The sequence below is a fragment of the Lethenteron reissneri genome, chromosome 52 (assembly GCF_015708825.2).
Source record: "Lethenteron reissneri isolate LAM-NWPU_2019-01 chromosome 52, ASM1570882v1, whole genome shotgun sequence".
Lineage (NCBI taxonomy): Eukaryota > Metazoa > Chordata > Hyperoartia > Petromyzontiformes > Petromyzontidae > Lethenteron > Lethenteron reissneri.
This window is the reverse complement of record NC_083830.1, coordinates 1,292,503-1,308,130: the sequence shown is the minus strand read 5'-3', so window position 1 is coordinate 1,308,130 and position 15,628 is coordinate 1,292,503. Positions and strand designations below refer to the sequence as shown.

Here is a 15,628-nt window from a genome sequence, read left to right as displayed (position 1 = left end):
TTTTTCAAAACAAATTTTCTCATTCAACTTCATATTTATTCATTCACATACATTACACAAACTCGGCCTTTTAAGTGCCAGTTTCATTTAAAGCAATGATTTTTAATCCATAACAGGTCATGGTTAGTGCGATTCACCACATGGACAGCATGGATACTTTTACAGTTGCATATTCAAGTGAATTTCCTAGCATTCGCTGGTTCAGTACTGCTGCTATAGCTCCTGCTGCTATAGCTCCTGCCGCTTGTCTCGGATGCTGCTTGTGTGTGTGGCCAGCAACCACTGCCTCACTTCTTTCCAGCAACTCTGTTCTTCGTATCCTGCACCTTTTCCGATATCTTCTCGCGCGTGTCGCTCACTTTCTCAGATATCTTCTCACGCGTGTCGCTCACTTTCTCAGATATCTTCTCGCGAGTGTCGCTCACTTTCTCAGATATCTTCTCCCGCGTGTCGCTCACTTTCTCCGATATCTTCTCGCGAGTCTCGTCCATCTTGTCCTGCAGGAACTGCTTGACATTGGGTGGCGGTGGAGTGTTGAGGATGCCACGCTTGCGCAGGTACTTGACGGTGTAGGAGGTGCCACCCAACGTCACCGTGTAGCGCGCCGGCGTAGCGATCTGTGGGGATGGGCACACAGCACCCACTTTTAGATTGTTTTTACTGTGGCGGCAGCAGCGGTGAGTAGTTTGTTTCTGAGGGTTACGTGCAGAGCGTTGTGCTGCTTTGCGTGTGGTGCAGGTCACCTTGTAGAGTGCGTAGGCTGTGAGCAAGTTGCCTCCCTGCGAGCTGTGCAGGAGCTTGATGAACTTCTCAGGAAATCCCAGGGCCTCCAGCATAGGCAGTACGTTCACTCCCCTGCAAACAACAATGACCCCCCCCCCCCCCACGTGGACTTTAACAGACTCTTGGGACAGGTGCTGTTATCGTGCACTGAAGGGGCTGTGTGGTGAGCGCATGCCTGAACCAGTCAACTCCCCTACATGCATATCCACACGTCCTGTGATTCTCCTGCACTCGGGCAGCTCAAACGTCGCTGGGTGCCCTTGAAAGTAAAAAAAATCCACCGATTTTACTCAAACCCGAGTACCTTTCATCATTTTACAAAAGGTTGTTTCTCCATAACTGCTCCTGGTGTCGTGTGCTGTAATTGTTTTACCATTCAATACCCTCCCTCCCCTTTCGGTTGTTTATCCGAGAGAAAGCTGCATCAAGTCAATAATTTAGATGTCTGGCAAATCCCATTAATGAGCATTTCATCTGGGCGGAAACTGGAGTACCCGGAGAAAGGGCGGGTTGACATTCAGCACCAGCCAAGCACTGGGGGTCTCCCATGGCCACTCGACGCCGCTTCTAAGATAAGAGAACTGACTCGGGGCGATTTGTTCCGGAATGAAACCGGGAATGGATAATGATGGATCAAATTGCGTCCTGACCGCATTCATCCTAGGAGGGGGGGGGGGGGGGGGCTGCCACCCCACAGCCCCAAGTCGTGTCCCCGAGGGGCCTCACCTCATGGCCGCGTAGTAGAAGGATCCGAACCAGACGGCGGAGGTGACGAGGTGGACAGGGATCATCACTTTGCCGTACTGCTTCAAGGTTCTCTTGAAGCGTGATATGAGGCCCATGGAGCGGTCCTGCAGAGGGTCGGTCTCCTCCGAGGCGGGCTGCGGGTTACCCTCGGCTTCCAACGCCTTGGCTCGCAGGGGGTCAGCGCCGCGCTGGGCATCGCCCTTGTCCTCTTGCAGGGGGTCGCCCTTGTCCTCTTGCAGGGGGTCGACTTTCCGCTGCTGGGGGTCTCGGCCGGGCGCGCTGTGCAGTGCCGCGCAGCTCAAGCGGCCGCGTGCGAGGAGCCGCGACTGCGGGGACGCGGCGACCCAGAGGGCGGCAGACGCGGGGCTCCGAGTGAGGCACGCGGGGCTCCGATGTCTGGGCAGGGAGGCGAAGTCCGCGTGGGGGGCCCTTGACACCGTGAGCCGGCGGACGAGCGCCGCGGACCGCATCGCGGCGACGGGTCCTCGCTACGAGGAGGCGCGACGTGACGGCCTCGGAGAGCGTGGCGCGGAGAGAGGCCTGCGGGGTGGAGAGGGATGCGGGAGACGAGGGAGGGTAACGAGGGGGGCAAGAAGGTATTTCGGCGTTTAAGGGTAAGGCTGGAGGTATTATCCCGAGTTATTTACTTCACGTCTAATTCCTTTCACTACGGACGCCAATTCACAGCTCTGGGCTCGATGCGTGTTTATAGCGACCATCTCGACATGATGCACAACCACGCAAGCGAAGGCAGAGACCGAAGGAAGGGCTTGAGCCTAAACGTCGACTCGTATAGATCCACACTCACACGGGAGACTCACAGACACATCGAAGGGTTTCTGTAAACCCGATAAACCCTTCCATTCAACAACACTGAACCGATGCAATCTCGATGTATATCGCGTCTAAAATCGACCGCTGTCTTCCTGACTGGGAGCACTTGAATGAGCCCCGACTTCCCTCCCAAAGCCGGAGGCTGCCCTCCCCTGCCTTGTGGCTGCCCACCATGCCCCGTGGCTGCCCTCCCTGCCCCTCGCCACGCTGCCCACCATCCCCCGTGGCTGCCCTCCTCCCTCCCTGCCCCTCGCCACGCTGCCCACCATCCCCCGTGGCTGCCCTCCTCCCTCCCTGCCCCTCGCCACGTTGCCCACCATGCCCCGTGGCTGCCCTCCTCCCTCCCTGCCCTCCGTGGCTGCCCTCCCTCCCTGCCCCTCGCCACGCTGCCCACCATGCCCCGTGGCTGCCCTCCCTGCCCCTCGCCACGTTGCCCACCATCCCCCGTGGCTGCCCTCCCTCCCTGCCCCTCGCCACGCTGCCCACCATGCCCCGTGTCTGCCCTCCTCCCTCCCTGCCCCTCGCCACGCTGCCCACCATGCCCCGTGGCTGCCCTCCCTCCCTGCCCCTCGCCACGCTGCCCACCATGCCCCGTGGCTGCCCTCCCTGCCCCTCGCCACGTTGCCCACCATCCCCCGTGGCTGCCCTCCTCCCTCCCTGCCCCTCGCCACGCTGCCCACCATGCCCCGTGGCTGCCCTCCCTCCCTGCCCCTCGCCACGCTGCCCACCATGCCCCGTGGCTGCCCTCCCTGCCCCTCGCCACGCTGCCCACCATGCCCCGTGTCTGCCCTCCTCCCTCCCTGCCCCTCGCCACGCTGCCCACCATGCCCCGTGGCTGCCCTCCTCCCTCCCTGCCCCTCGCCACGCTGCCCACCATGCCCCGTGGCTGCCCGGCCACGCTGCTGCCCGTCACCTGCAGCTGTCACGCGTGGCCCACGCCGCCATTCATTCCGTCGCTTCCGCAAGGTCACCGCGACGGACGTGACGTCACGAACCGTTCCGGGGCGCGCGGCGCCACGGGGTAGTGACGTCATGACAACATCCGGGTGTGCGAGAGCACGTGGCGAACGAAGCCGTCGTTCGCAAGGCAGTGAACGAGAGTGAACGATGTCGTGAACACGACATTGTGGAGAGTTAATGATGTTAACACGACATTGTGGAGAGTGAACGATGTCGTGAACACGACAGTGTGGAGAGTGAATGATGTTAACACTTTTGGAAAATGAATGAGTTCGTTCACAACATTGAATGATAGAATGAGTTCATTCACATTCTTTCTGAATGAGAGAATTCGTTCACAACTGAATTAATGAGCGAGTTGAAATGCACGCGGGTGAATAACATAGAGTTCATTCTCAACACAATGGGAGCTCGAATGAGTTCACAAAATGAGAGAATGAGTTAATTCTCATTATCCAGGAATTAGAATAATTGCTCACTGCGAATGATTTAATTCACGAAACAAAAAATTGCGAAATAACAATTTAATTATTTCATTCACAAATGAACTGTAGAGAAATGTTGAGAATTCACAAACGATCGGTAAGTCGATACCTTAATGAGTGCAATATTTAAATGAATTGAAGAATTGTTTAACGTGTGTGAATGAGTTATGTACGCGTGAGTGAATGCATGGGCGAGCGAGGAAGTTGATTAATTATAATAAAATCCGAGTAGTGCAACAGTACACGAGTTAACAGTGAATGGGTTTAGCGAATGAATTCTGTGTCATTTTATATTTTGCACCGTCGTTTATGCAAATTGCATCTCTACATCGCCGCGGAAGCAAGTTGCCACAGTGGGGAGCAACAGAGGGCGTGCGTCTGGCAGTCAAATCAGTCCGCCAACCGATAACACCTGGGTCTGTCCCGTGACCTGCTGCACCTCGCCTCGCACATCCTACGACCCATGGACACCTGGGTCTGTCCCATGACCTGCTGCACCTCGCCTCGCACATCCTACGACCCATGGACACCTGGGCCTGTTCCGTGACCTGCTGCACCTCGCCTCGCACATCCTACGACCCATGGACACCTGGGCCTGTTCCGTGACCTGCTGCACCTCGCCTCGCACATCCTACGACCCATGGACACCTGGGCCTGTTCCGTGACCCCCTTGTCAGCAGGAGCGAACGAACTGCGACGGCAACCGTTGCAGACTCGCTGCTCCCCGACAACGAGTCTGCTGTTGTGTGTGATGCACGCGTCTGTGGATGGTGATGTTGTTGATGTGGTCCTGTGGGTGCAAAGTCCTGGGTCAGCGTCTGGCGAGTGACGGGGGTCGAACGCGCGCGGGTGAGGGGCTGCTGTATTCGAATGGTTGGTTGATTTGTTCGGTGTGAGTGAATTGGTAAGACAGCACTTGGTTTGATGAGTGAGCAGTTGGGTTTGTGGTTGAGTGGGTAAGTCGGTGGTTGAGTGAGTGGGTGGTATAGTGGACGAGTCTGCGGTAAACTGGGTGAGTGGGTGGTTTGGTGGATGAGAGAGTGGGTTGTGGTTAGTGGATCAGTGGAAAGGTTGGTGACTGAGTTTTGGGGTTGGTGAGTAGGTGAGTGGTTGGGATGGTGAGTGGTTGTATTGGTGAGTGGTTGGGATGGTGAGTGGTTGGGTTGGTGATTGGCTGTGATGGTGAGTGAGTGGTGGGGTTGCCAAGTGGGTGAGTGGATGAGTTGATGGGTCAGTTGAGGTCGATTTGTCTGTTCTCGTGGCCCCCGTCTCCCTCCCCGTACCCCCACTCTTGGACACCCGGTACCCCCCCACGTCTACCCCCCCCCCCCCGTCTACCCCCCCCCCCTCCCCCCGTCTACCCCCTCCCTCCCACCGGCCCCCGTCACCGCCCGGCGCTGTAGCCTGGATCTCGTCGCTTCGAGCCAAAGGAATTTCCAATCGATCCTCGGCCACCACCGCTCCCTCTCCCCCTCCCGTCCCTCCCTCCCCTCCCTCCCCTACCAACCCCTCCCTCCCCTACCAACCCCTCCCTCCCCTCCCTCCCCTATCTCTTCAGTTGCACCCCTCCGCTCCCAGTCCCCGCACCCTCGCTGCTCGTTCCCCCTCCCACCTTGCCGCACCTCCCACTAATTCCTCTCGTTCCCACCATCGCTCCTTCACTCCGTCCTTCACCATCTCTCTGTCTCCTTCACTCCGTCCTTCACCATCGCTCCTTCACTCCGTCCTTCACCATCTCTCTGTCTCCTTCACTCCGTCCTTCACCATATCTCCTTCACTCCGTCCTTCACCATATCTCCTTCACTCCGTCCTTCTCCCGTCCCGGTGCTCCCGATCACCCTCCTTCCATTCCTCCCTCCCTCCCACTCTTCCCCACACCCTCCCATCCAACTTGCCCCACATCCCCGCTCTCCTTCCTCGCCGTCGATCCCCTCTACCCCCCTCCCGCACCCCCAACTCATTCCTCTGCACCCCCGCGGGGAGGGAGGGGGGCGGGCAGGGGGGTCACGCGTGAGCGGGGCCCGGGTCCCCGGGGTCCGCGGTGCCGGCACGCGGCTCATCCAGACCGACGAGTTCCTCTCCCTCCCCCCGCACCCCGACGGCTCCACTGGCTCACTCTGACTACACTCACCACTCACCACCACCAGACTCACCACTCACCACCACTACACTCACCACTACACTCTCCCCTATTACACTCACCACCACTACACTCACCACTCACCACCACTACACTCACCACCACTACACTCACCACTCACTACCACTACACTCACCACTACACTCACCACCACTACACTCACCACTCACCACCACTACACTCACCACCACTACACTACACTCACCACCACTACACTCACCACTCACTACCACTACACTCACCACTACACTCACCACCACTACACTCACCACTCACCACCACTACACTCACCACCACTACACTACACTCACCACCACTACACTCACCCCTATTACACTCACCACCACTACACTCACCACTCACCACCACTACACTCACCACCACTACACTCACCACCACTACACTCACCATTCACCACCACTACACTCACCCCTATTACATTCACCACTACTACACTCACCACTCACCACCACTACACTCACCACCACTACACTCACCACCACTACACTCACCACTCACCACTACTACACTCACCACTCACCACCACTACACTCACTACTTACCCCGACTGCACTCACCCCTACTACACTCACCACTACTACACTCACCCTACTACACTCACCCTACTACACTCACCTCTATTATACTCACTACTCACCACTCCTACACTCACCCTACTACACGCGCCACAATTCCACTCCTACTACACTTACCACTACTACACTCACTACTGACCACTACACTCACCACTACACTCACTACTCACCATTCCTACACTCACCACACACTCCTACACTCACCACTACGACACTCACTCCTTACCACAACTACATGCACCACTCACCGCGACACTCACAACAATTGCACGACTATGAACTACTCACCACACGACACTCATCTGCGCTCACTTCCACAGATGCCCCCTATTCCTCTCATGCCTCCCGCTCACCAATCCAACCCTTTTACCCCCCCCCCCCCCCCACTAATAATCCCAGAGCCCCCCCCCCTACCCCGCGTCCCTGTGGACACGCCACCTCTCCACCGCTTCGTGCTCTCTGGGAGACTGCAGGAAGAGCCGGATTCCTCATTTCAGTTTGGCCGTCCCCCCAATCGTCGTCCAGCCGCGCCACGACAGGCGGCTTGAGGCCACGAGATGAGGACGTCCCGGTGCACCAGCCTGTGCACGAGGAAGCCCTCCGGAAGGTGAAGCCACAGACAGAAGAAGGAGAACCAACTCCTGAGCTCGCGCGGCACGCCTCGCGGGCCACGCCAGGGGTCACACTTCGATCAAAACAGACATCCAAATCTCAGAGCTGGAATTTTGCCACGTGAAGTGTCAAAACAATATGTGGGGGTTTAGTGGTGCAGTTGTTGGTGACCAGGTTGAGAACCACCCGGGTTCATCACTGCGGATGCGCGGCTGAGACCCAGATGCGAACCGAGGATCTCTGAGCTCCGCGTCTCTGACCCCTGGGCCACCCGGCCTCCCCTGGCGCGACCGTCTCGTGTCACATTCCTGATCCGCCTGTGATCCCTCCCGGCTGGAGGGTGAAGTCGGGCGAGATGCTTTGCTGCTGCGGCTGCTATTTTGAAGCATGTTTGAACTCCACACTCTCGGGGAGTGGTGGTGATGATTTCCATCGTGATGATGGCATCGCGGTAGTGATGGCCTGGTGGTTGTCATGGCATGGTCGTAATGGCATAGCGGTAGTGATGGCCTGGTGGTTGTCATGGTATGGTCGTAATGGCATAGCGGTAGTGATGGCCTGGTGGTTGTCATGGCATGGTCGTAATGACATAGCGGTAGTGATGGCATAGCGGTGGTTGTCATGGTATGGTCGTAATGGCATAGCGGTAGTGATGGCCTGGTGGTTGTCATGGTATGGTCGTAATGACATAGCGGTAGTGATGGCATAGCGGTGGTTGTCATGGTATGGTCGTAATGGCATAGCGGTAGTGATGGCCTGGTGGTTGTCATGGTATGGTCGTAATGGCATAGCGGTAGTGATGGCCTGGTGGTTGTCATGGCATGGTCGTAATGACATAGCGGTAGTGATGGCATAGCGGTGGTTGTCATGGCATGGTGGTTGTGACGGCATTGTAGTTGTAATGGCATGGTAGTGGTGGAATGAGCAAAGGTTGTTTACGTGAGATGTAGCCTTGGACCCGATGAATCACACACAGCTGGCGTGCGTAACTGTAATACAGGGCGACAATGTTATATGAAATTAAACAAAACATTAATGGCCTGTTTGGCAGCGGTGAATATAAACAAATCAATTAAAACACCGCAAGTTAGTCATTAACAGCGCATTGCACAAGAAGCCAAGTCGGCCCGGATCGAGGTTGAATATTCCGCTGCCAGTCTCCTCGCACCCACAGCCCGGATGACCACATCGCTCAAAATACCCTGGCCCCTGACCCGAATCCCATGCCAGGTCACCTTCAAGATCTCATTCACCGTCTTCAAGATCATCCATGGGCTCGCCACACTCTCCCACCTTTTATCTCCCTCTCCTCCTCTCCTCCGCACTCTCCTGCATCTTCCACCACTCGTCCACCTCCCTCCTCGCCTTCCTCCTACGCCCGCCGACATTCTCCCTCCCCAACCTTCCTCCCAGCCCCGACTCCCTGCCGCCTCTCACCCCCCCCACATCTGAGCTCCCACCCTCTCATCTTCCACCTCCTCCACCACCCCTCATCTCCATCGCACCCCTCACATCTCCCACCCAACGCTTCGAACCTTCCAATTACATAAAGCTCTCCCACTTCCCTCCCTCATCTTCCTCCCTCGTGTCTCTCCTCTCCCCTCCCTCCCCCATTTCCCTTTCCTCCCTCCCCCGTCTCCCCCACCCCCACGGATGCGCCTGTGACGTGAACGCGCTCTCACGCCTGCTGCGGTGCCAGGCTCGGGGCACGCGGGGTGTTCACGTGCTAATGAGCATTAATTAGCGATGCTCACAATGGCCGTGTCTCCTCCTTGAGAGTTACCATGGTAATGTATAATTTCAGCAGAATTGGTTCAGCACAAGCAAAAACTCGCTTGAACCCGTGCTGGTAACTGCCAGATGTTTAGTTAGTTGAGCCAGCCCATGTTTGATGAGGAAGGGCTATTTCCCGAAACGTCGGCTGTTATATTTTCTTATTTTTGAAGGCCACATACACACTGTTTCTGACGGATATGCGTTGAGTCGTTTTGTTCCCCCCCCCCCCCCCCCACTTTAAATGAGCAAAGGTCACTCACAATTACAAACCGAACCCACAAAGCTACTCGGTCACTTCACCGTATTCACCGGATTATGAGACGCTCCTGTAAGTAATACGTACCTCAAACTTGTACCCAGTGTCAGTAAAGTCCTACCGATGTGGACTCAGAGCAAAGACGAATATTCCTCATATCGCCTTTATTAGACTGTTCGGGCAAGTGCCGCTGTTGGCGAGCACCTATGAAGGCTGGCACGGCACACGAGAGGGTGGGCAGCCAGCACTATGCCGGACCGTCTTTGTCTCCCCAGTGGCAATGTATACAAACCGCACCAGGTACTCATTTGAGGCTGAGTCGACCTAGGGGAGGCCCAGGACGGGTTCAGATAATCGTCACCGGTGTTGACCGTGAGCGCGAATCATAGCGCAGCGCTCACGAATCGTAGCGCAGCGCTGTAACCGATGGTTTAGCGCAGGGTCTTGAAGACAAGGCGGGAGGCTAGACGCATAGACGTTAGAGCACAGAGTACGGTACAACAATGCAGCTCTGCTGCACTGCCCTCTGCTGCCCATCCCGGGGCAGCCTGTAGGTGTACGGAATGGCCGTTACTCAGGAGCAGCATGCCGTGTGAACACGCACGGAGTTCAGAACGCCTCATTCGAGACCCAAACATCGTCGAACGCGTCTTCATCGCCTTTACATTCCTCCTCGAAGACACTGGAGTAACCAACAACTCACTCAGCAATTCACTCACCCACTCACTCACCCACCCACCCACTCACCCACTCACTCACCCACTCACTCACCCACTCACTCACTCACCCACCCACTCACCCACTCACCCACTCACTCACTCACTCACCCACTCACCCACCCACTGACTCACTCACCCACTCACCCACCCGCTCAACCACTCTCACGCACGGCTGGTGTCGCCATCAACCGCGTCGTAACGTCAAGAGGCCGATGCGCTCCTCTACTGTATGAATGGCAAATTAAATGCCCCAGTCACAGGAGTGCGAATGCGGCCATGCAATTCGAACTATGGGCCAGAGAGTAAAGCGCCCCTACAGCTGAGGAATAGCAACACGACACGAACCCTCTCTGCTGAAGCCCTCTCGTCGTGGATCGCAGACCTCGACATTGGCATTTAGCTCCTCAATATATTGCCACTGCTGCTGTACATCACACGCGTGAATGGCACCACGCGTGGACAAAGACATCCGTGGGAGCTCCTGGGTTGGCGTTGCCCTGGACGCCAGGTCTCACGCTGTTTCCATACAGTTGCACATATAGTTGCTAATGTATTTAAATAAGGGGGTCCACCCGTGCTTCAAGAGGCGTAACATCAGCATAAAGTTGGTAGGCAAGGGTTGGCTAATTTTACATACTGGACGTTTTACCCCCCCCCCCCCCCAATCATCCCGTGAGAGCTCCCGGGCTCAGCAGGCTGGAGCCTGGACCAAGCCCTTTGAAGGGCGGCGGCCACCTCCAGCAAGCGCAGAGGGCAGACGAAGCAGTGGGCGTTGTGGGCAGCAGAGGGCAGCAGTGCAGTGAAACTCACTGCACTCCCTCCTCTCCACCACCACCAAGCCGCGCTGACCGTCGTGGAGAAGCTCAAAATAACCACCAGCAGTGGAGTGACGTGGACGGGCTGCGCGTGTGCACGTGGTGAGCGGGAGGAGAGGCGAGACGATGGTGATGGCAGCGAGCTGGTGATGATGGTTAGAAACGATGATGCACATGGGGGGGGGGGGGCATCTCATCTGTTGCTCAACTTGACCCCCCCCCAATCCTGGGACCCAAATTCCCTTCAGCCCCGCCCCCCGCCCCGCAGGCCGGGCCCCACTGCCCCCCCCACCCCCCACCCCCCGGTAGGGGTGGGGGGTGGGGGGGACAGTGGGTGGATGGGTGAGTCGGGAGGTGGGGTGAGTGGGTAAGGAAAGAGGGTAAGGGATGGTGGTGGTGAGTGGGTGGTGATGGTGGTGAGTGGTGAGTGACCGGTGTGCTGTTGTGAGTGAGTAGGTGAGTGATGGTGGTGGTGAGTGGGTAAGGAAAGAGGGTGAGTGATGGTGGTGATGAGTGGGTGGTGATGGTGGTGAGTGACCGGTGTGCTGTTGTGAGTGAGTAGGTGAGTGATGGTGGTGGTGAGTGGGTAAGGAAAGAGGGTGAGTGATGGTGGTGATGAGTGGGTGGTGATGGTGGTGAGTGACCGGTGAGCTGTTGTGAGTGAGTGGGTGAGTGATGGTGGTGGTGAGTGGGTGGTGAGTGGGTAGTGAGTGGGTGGTGATGGTGGTGGTGAGTGGGTGAGTGATGGTGGTGGTGAGTGGGTGGTGAGTGGGTGGTGAGTGGGTGGTGATGGTGGTGAGTGACCGGTGAGCTGTTGTGAGTGAGTGGGTGAGTGAGGTTGCTGGTGGGGGTCAGTGGGGAGAGCGGTGGGTGAGTGGAGTGGGGAGAGGGGTGTGTGGGGTGGGTGGGGAGAGGGGTGGGTTAGTGGGTGGGGGGAGGGTGAGTGGGGTGGGGGCTGGTGGGGGGTGGGTGGGGGGTGTTTGGTGTGGATGCTGCCTCCCGGCTGCTATGGGGAGCGCCGTGCCTTGGCGACGCCGCGAGACACGTGACGGGGTGAGCGAGGGGAGGGGGGAGAGTGCGGGGGGGGGGAGTCACGGGAGAGGAGCAGAGTCAGAAGTAGAGAGAGAGACGGGGGAGAGAGACGGGGGAGCAGAGTCAGAGAGTCAGAGGAGAGAGACGGGGGAGAGAGACGGAGGAGAGAGACGGGGGAGAGAGGGCGAAAAGAGCGGATGGGAGATAGGTGAAGGAAGAGTCGGAGGGGAGAAAGAAGCAGAGGAGAGGCAACGAGGGAGAGGCAAGGAAGTGGAGAGTGAAGGGAGAGCGAGGGGAGAGGCAGGAGAGTGGTAGAGGAACGCCGGGGGAGTGGGGGGAGGGTGTGGGGACAGTGGACTGGAGACAGGAGAGCATCAGACAGAGGAGGGGAGTTGGAGGAGACGGAGGCGAGAGTCATGAGAGAGGGCGGGGAGAGGGAGGGGAGTTGGAGGAGAGTTGGGAGGGGGGGGCAGAGGGAGGAGGAGGAGGCGGCAGAGTAGACGGGAGACAGCCGAGTGGGAGCATCAGAGGGAGGAGGAGGAGGAGTGTTAGGGGAGACGGGGAGAGGAGGCAGGAGGGAGGGAGGGAGGGGGAGAGGAGAGTTATCGGGAGTCGCGCCCGGGGCAGCGGGGGAGGGGAGGGCGCGCTGCTGGTGGTGGTGGTGGAGCCGCAGGGAGGGAGGGAGGGAGCGGCGTGGACCCTCCCGCCCAGGGGGAGCAGCAGGGAGCAGCAGGGACCCCCCCCCCTCGTCTCCAGAGCGACGCGGGGCTCGGCTCGAGTCCATGCCCCCGGCTGCGGCTGCTGCTGCCATCTTCCCCATCTCCCCCGGACAACGCCGCGGAGTCGTCACCACCATCAGCAGCAGCATCAGCAACATCAACAGCAGCATCAGCATGTCGCGCCGAAAACAGGCGAACCCCAACCGGGTCACGGCGGGTGAGTGCGGCTCGGGTGGGACCAGGTGGGGTCAGGGGGGGTCAGGTGTGGTCAGGGGGGGTCAGGGGGGGTCGGGGGGATCATTTGGGGTCGGTGCCCAAAAGTTTTATCTCGGACCGCGGGGAGCGAAGTACGAGTCAGAAATGGAGTCAAAACTTTCCTGCAGCGTCGCCCCCGTCGCGTGCCTGTCCGTCTCCCTCGGTCTGTGTCTCACTCTGTCTGTCTGTGTCTCACTCTGTCTCACTCTGTCTGTCTGTGTCTCACTCTGTCTGTGTCTCCCTCTGTCTCTCTGTGTGTCTCCCTCTGTCTCACTCTGTCTGTTTCTCCCTCTGTCTCTCTGTGTGTCTCCCTCTGTCTGTCTGTTTCCCTCTGTCTGTCTCTCTGTGTCTCTCTGTCTGTCTCCCTGTCTTTGTGTCTCCCTCTGTTTCTCTGTGTCTCCCTCTGTCTGTGTCTCCCTCTGTCTGTGTCTCCCTCTGTCTCACTCTGTCTGTCTCCCTGTCTGTCTCCCTCTGTCTCCGTCTCTAAGTGTGTCTCGTGTCACGTCTCCCCGTATCTCCCTTGACTCGTCGCTCGCTGTGTCTCTCTGCGCGTCTTTTTTGTCCCAGTTTCTCCGTCTGCCGATGTCTCTCTCTGCTCGTCTACCCCATTGCCTGCCTCTGTCGATCTGCATACATGTCACCCTCTGCTGGCACTGTCTCCTGACATCTCCACGTTTCTCCCCGTGTCTTGTGTCTGCCGTGTCCCTTGTCTCGCTGCTCGTCTCATGCCATGACTCTACTGCGTGGTGCGGCCGCGTGTGTACACGTGGTGTGTATGTACACGCGGTGGTACATGTGGTGTGAGTGTACGTGTGGTGTGAGTACACGTGTGGTGTGAGTACACGTGTGGTGTGAGTACACGTGTGGTGTGTGTGTACACGCGGTGGTACACGCGGTGTGTGTTGTACACGTGGTGGTACGCGCGATGTGTGTGTACACGTGGTGGTACACACGGTGTGTGTGTGTGTGTGTACACGTGGTATGTGGGTACACGCGGTGTGTGTGTACACGTGGTGGTACACGTAGTGTGTGAGTGTAGCGCGTTCAAGGTGTGTGTGAGTGTACCTGGTATGGTATGTGCACGGCGTGGGTGTAGTATAATTCACGGTGTGTTAGGTGAAGTGTACAGAAGTGTACACATGGTGTAGTGGTGGTGTGTAGTGTGTGTGTAGTGAACACAATGTAGTAGTAGTGGAGTGTGTACATGGTGTAGTGGTGGTGTGTAGTGTGTGTAGTGTGCATGGTGTATTATTGTGTATGTGGAGTCGTGTGTAGTGATGGCGGAGTGTACAGGCTGTAGTGTGGGCTGTGTACACGGTGTAGTGGTGGTGTGTGGTGGTGGTGTGTGGTGAACACGATGTGGTGTGTGGTGGGCTGAGTACACGGTGTAGTGGTGGTGTGTAGTGGTGGTGTGTGGTGTGTGGTGGTGGTGTGTGGTGGTGGTGTGTGGTGGTAGTGGTGGTGCGTGGTGTGTGGTGGTGTGTAGTGGTGGTGGTGTGTGGTGGTGGTGTGTGGTGAACACGATGTGGAGTGTGGTGGGCTGAGTACACGGTGTAGTGGTGGTGTGTGGTGGTGGTGTGTAGTGGTGGTGTGTAGTGGTGATGCGTGGTGTGTAGTGGTGGTGTGTGGTGGTGGTGTGTGGTGAACACGATGTGGAGTGTGGTGGGCTGAGTACACGCGGGAGGGGAGGGGAGCAGCAGCAGCGGGAGGGGGGAGGAGGAGGGGAGCACCGGGCCGCGTTGTTTGTGGTGGAGACGCCGCGGCGCCATGGAGACGCCAGCGCCTTGGTTACCCCGCATCTCGGAACGCGACTCCGGGGGGTGGGGGGCGGGGGGCGGGGGGCCCGAACCCAGCCCCTCCCCCCGACTCCGAGGGGGTGGGGGGCGGGGGGGGCCGAACCCAGCCCCTCCCCCCCGACTCCGAGGGGGTGGGGGGCGGGGGGGCCCGAACCCGCCCCCCCCCCCGACTCCTCGAGACGGGGACCCGAGACTCGCGCACCGAGAAAGAGCAGCACCATCATCAGCAGCAGCATCATCAGCAGCAGCATCATCAGCACCATCAGCAGCACCATCATCAGCAGCAGCACCATCAGCAGCACCATCATCAGCAGCACCATCATCAGCAGCAGCATCATCAGCACCATCAGCAGCAGCACCATCATCAGCAGCAGCACCATCAGCAGCACCATCATCAGCAGCACCATCATCAGCAGCAGCACCATCAGCAGCACCATCAGCAGTACCATCAGCAGCAGCACCATCAACAGCAGCACCATAAGCAGCACCATCAGCACCATCAGCAGCACCATCATCAGCAGCACCATCATCAGCAGCAGCACCATCAGCAGCAGCATCAGCAGCAGCATCAGCAGCAGCACCATCAGCATCATCATCAGCAGCAGCATCATCGGCATCAGCAGCAGCATCAGCACCATCAGCATTAGCAGTATCATCAGCAGCATCGGCATCAGCACTATCAGCAGCAGCATCATCAGCAGCATCAGCAACTATCATCTTGATAATCGTGGTGGCCATCTGTTGAAACCGGAGTGTTACCAACTCAGCCAGGAGCTACAGATACTGCTGCACAGAGTAGCGGCTCAGAGTGGCCTTGCGTGCAGCAGGAACAGCGCTGTGGAGATGGTGCAGCGCTGCTGGTGCAGCAGTGATAGTAGTCCAAGTGCAGCTTTGTTAGCCTTGAATGGCGCAGCAGTAGCAACAGCGACAGTAATAGTGAAGCCAAATCAGCACGTACAAACTTGCAAGTATATTTAACAAATCCCATCAGCCACTCGGCCCTCTGGGAGTTCAACACGTGTCGCTTCTGCAGTGTTCTCCACGTGGTAATCTCGTGTGTTGTAGAGTTTAGTGTGAAAACCAGGACCCTTATCTAGCAGAGA

The 15,628-nt window shown here is 57.8% G+C and overlaps 2 protein-coding genes across 6 annotated transcripts in view; one reads left to right on the top strand and one right to left on the bottom strand.

The window, feature by feature from the left end:
- Positions 1-14: 14 nt before the first annotated feature.
- Positions 15-3,373, bottom strand: FAM210A (family with sequence similarity 210 member A). Of its 2 annotated transcripts, none has more exons than XM_061573272.1 (4): positions 3,278-3,373; positions 1,510-2,070; positions 744-855; positions 15-617 (listed from the first exon to the last, which is right to left on the bottom strand). In XM_061573272.1, the coding sequence occupies exons 2-4, from the start codon at positions 1,998-2,000 to the stop codon at positions 288-290; spliced, it is 933 nt and encodes a 310-aa protein (XP_061429256.1). In that variant the 5' UTR covers positions 2,001-2,070; positions 3,278-3,373; the 3' UTR covers positions 15-287. The 2 variants fall into 2 exon arrangements, with proteins under 2 accessions (XP_061429256.1, XP_061429255.1); XM_061573271.1 differs by having other exon boundaries at positions 3,239-3,312.
- A 9,004-nt stretch (positions 3,374-12,377) lies between these two features.
- LOC133355766 (ras-responsive element-binding protein 1-like) overlaps positions 12,378-15,628 on the top strand; it is a 35,625-nt gene continuing 32,374 nt past the window's right edge. For 2 of the 4 annotated variants that reach the window (XM_061573099.1, XM_061573100.1), the window contains exon 1: positions 12,378-12,691. In XM_061573099.1, coding sequence (XP_061429083.1) covers positions 12,538-12,691 — 154 coding nt within the window. In that variant the 5' untranslated portion in view covers positions 12,378-12,537. The remainder of the gene's footprint in view (positions 12,692-15,628) is intronic. The other 2 variants (XM_061573098.1, XM_061573096.1) reach the window with 1 other exon arrangement.

Bases quoted from the DNA above. Each gene is read 5' to 3' on its own strand.
- FAM210A (XM_061573272.1), bottom strand. From the start codon at position 2,000: ATGCGGTCCGCGGCGCTCGTCCGCCGGCTCACGGTGTCAAGGGCCCCC. The intron at 856-1,509 runs GTGAGGCCCCTC...TGTTGTTTGCAG, and splicing joins TTCTACTACGCGGCCATGAG to GGGAGTGAACGTACTGCCTA. The intron at 618-743 runs GTGACCTGCACC...CCATCCCCACAG, and splicing joins CAGCCTACGCACTCTACAAG to ATCGCTACGCCGGCGCGCTA.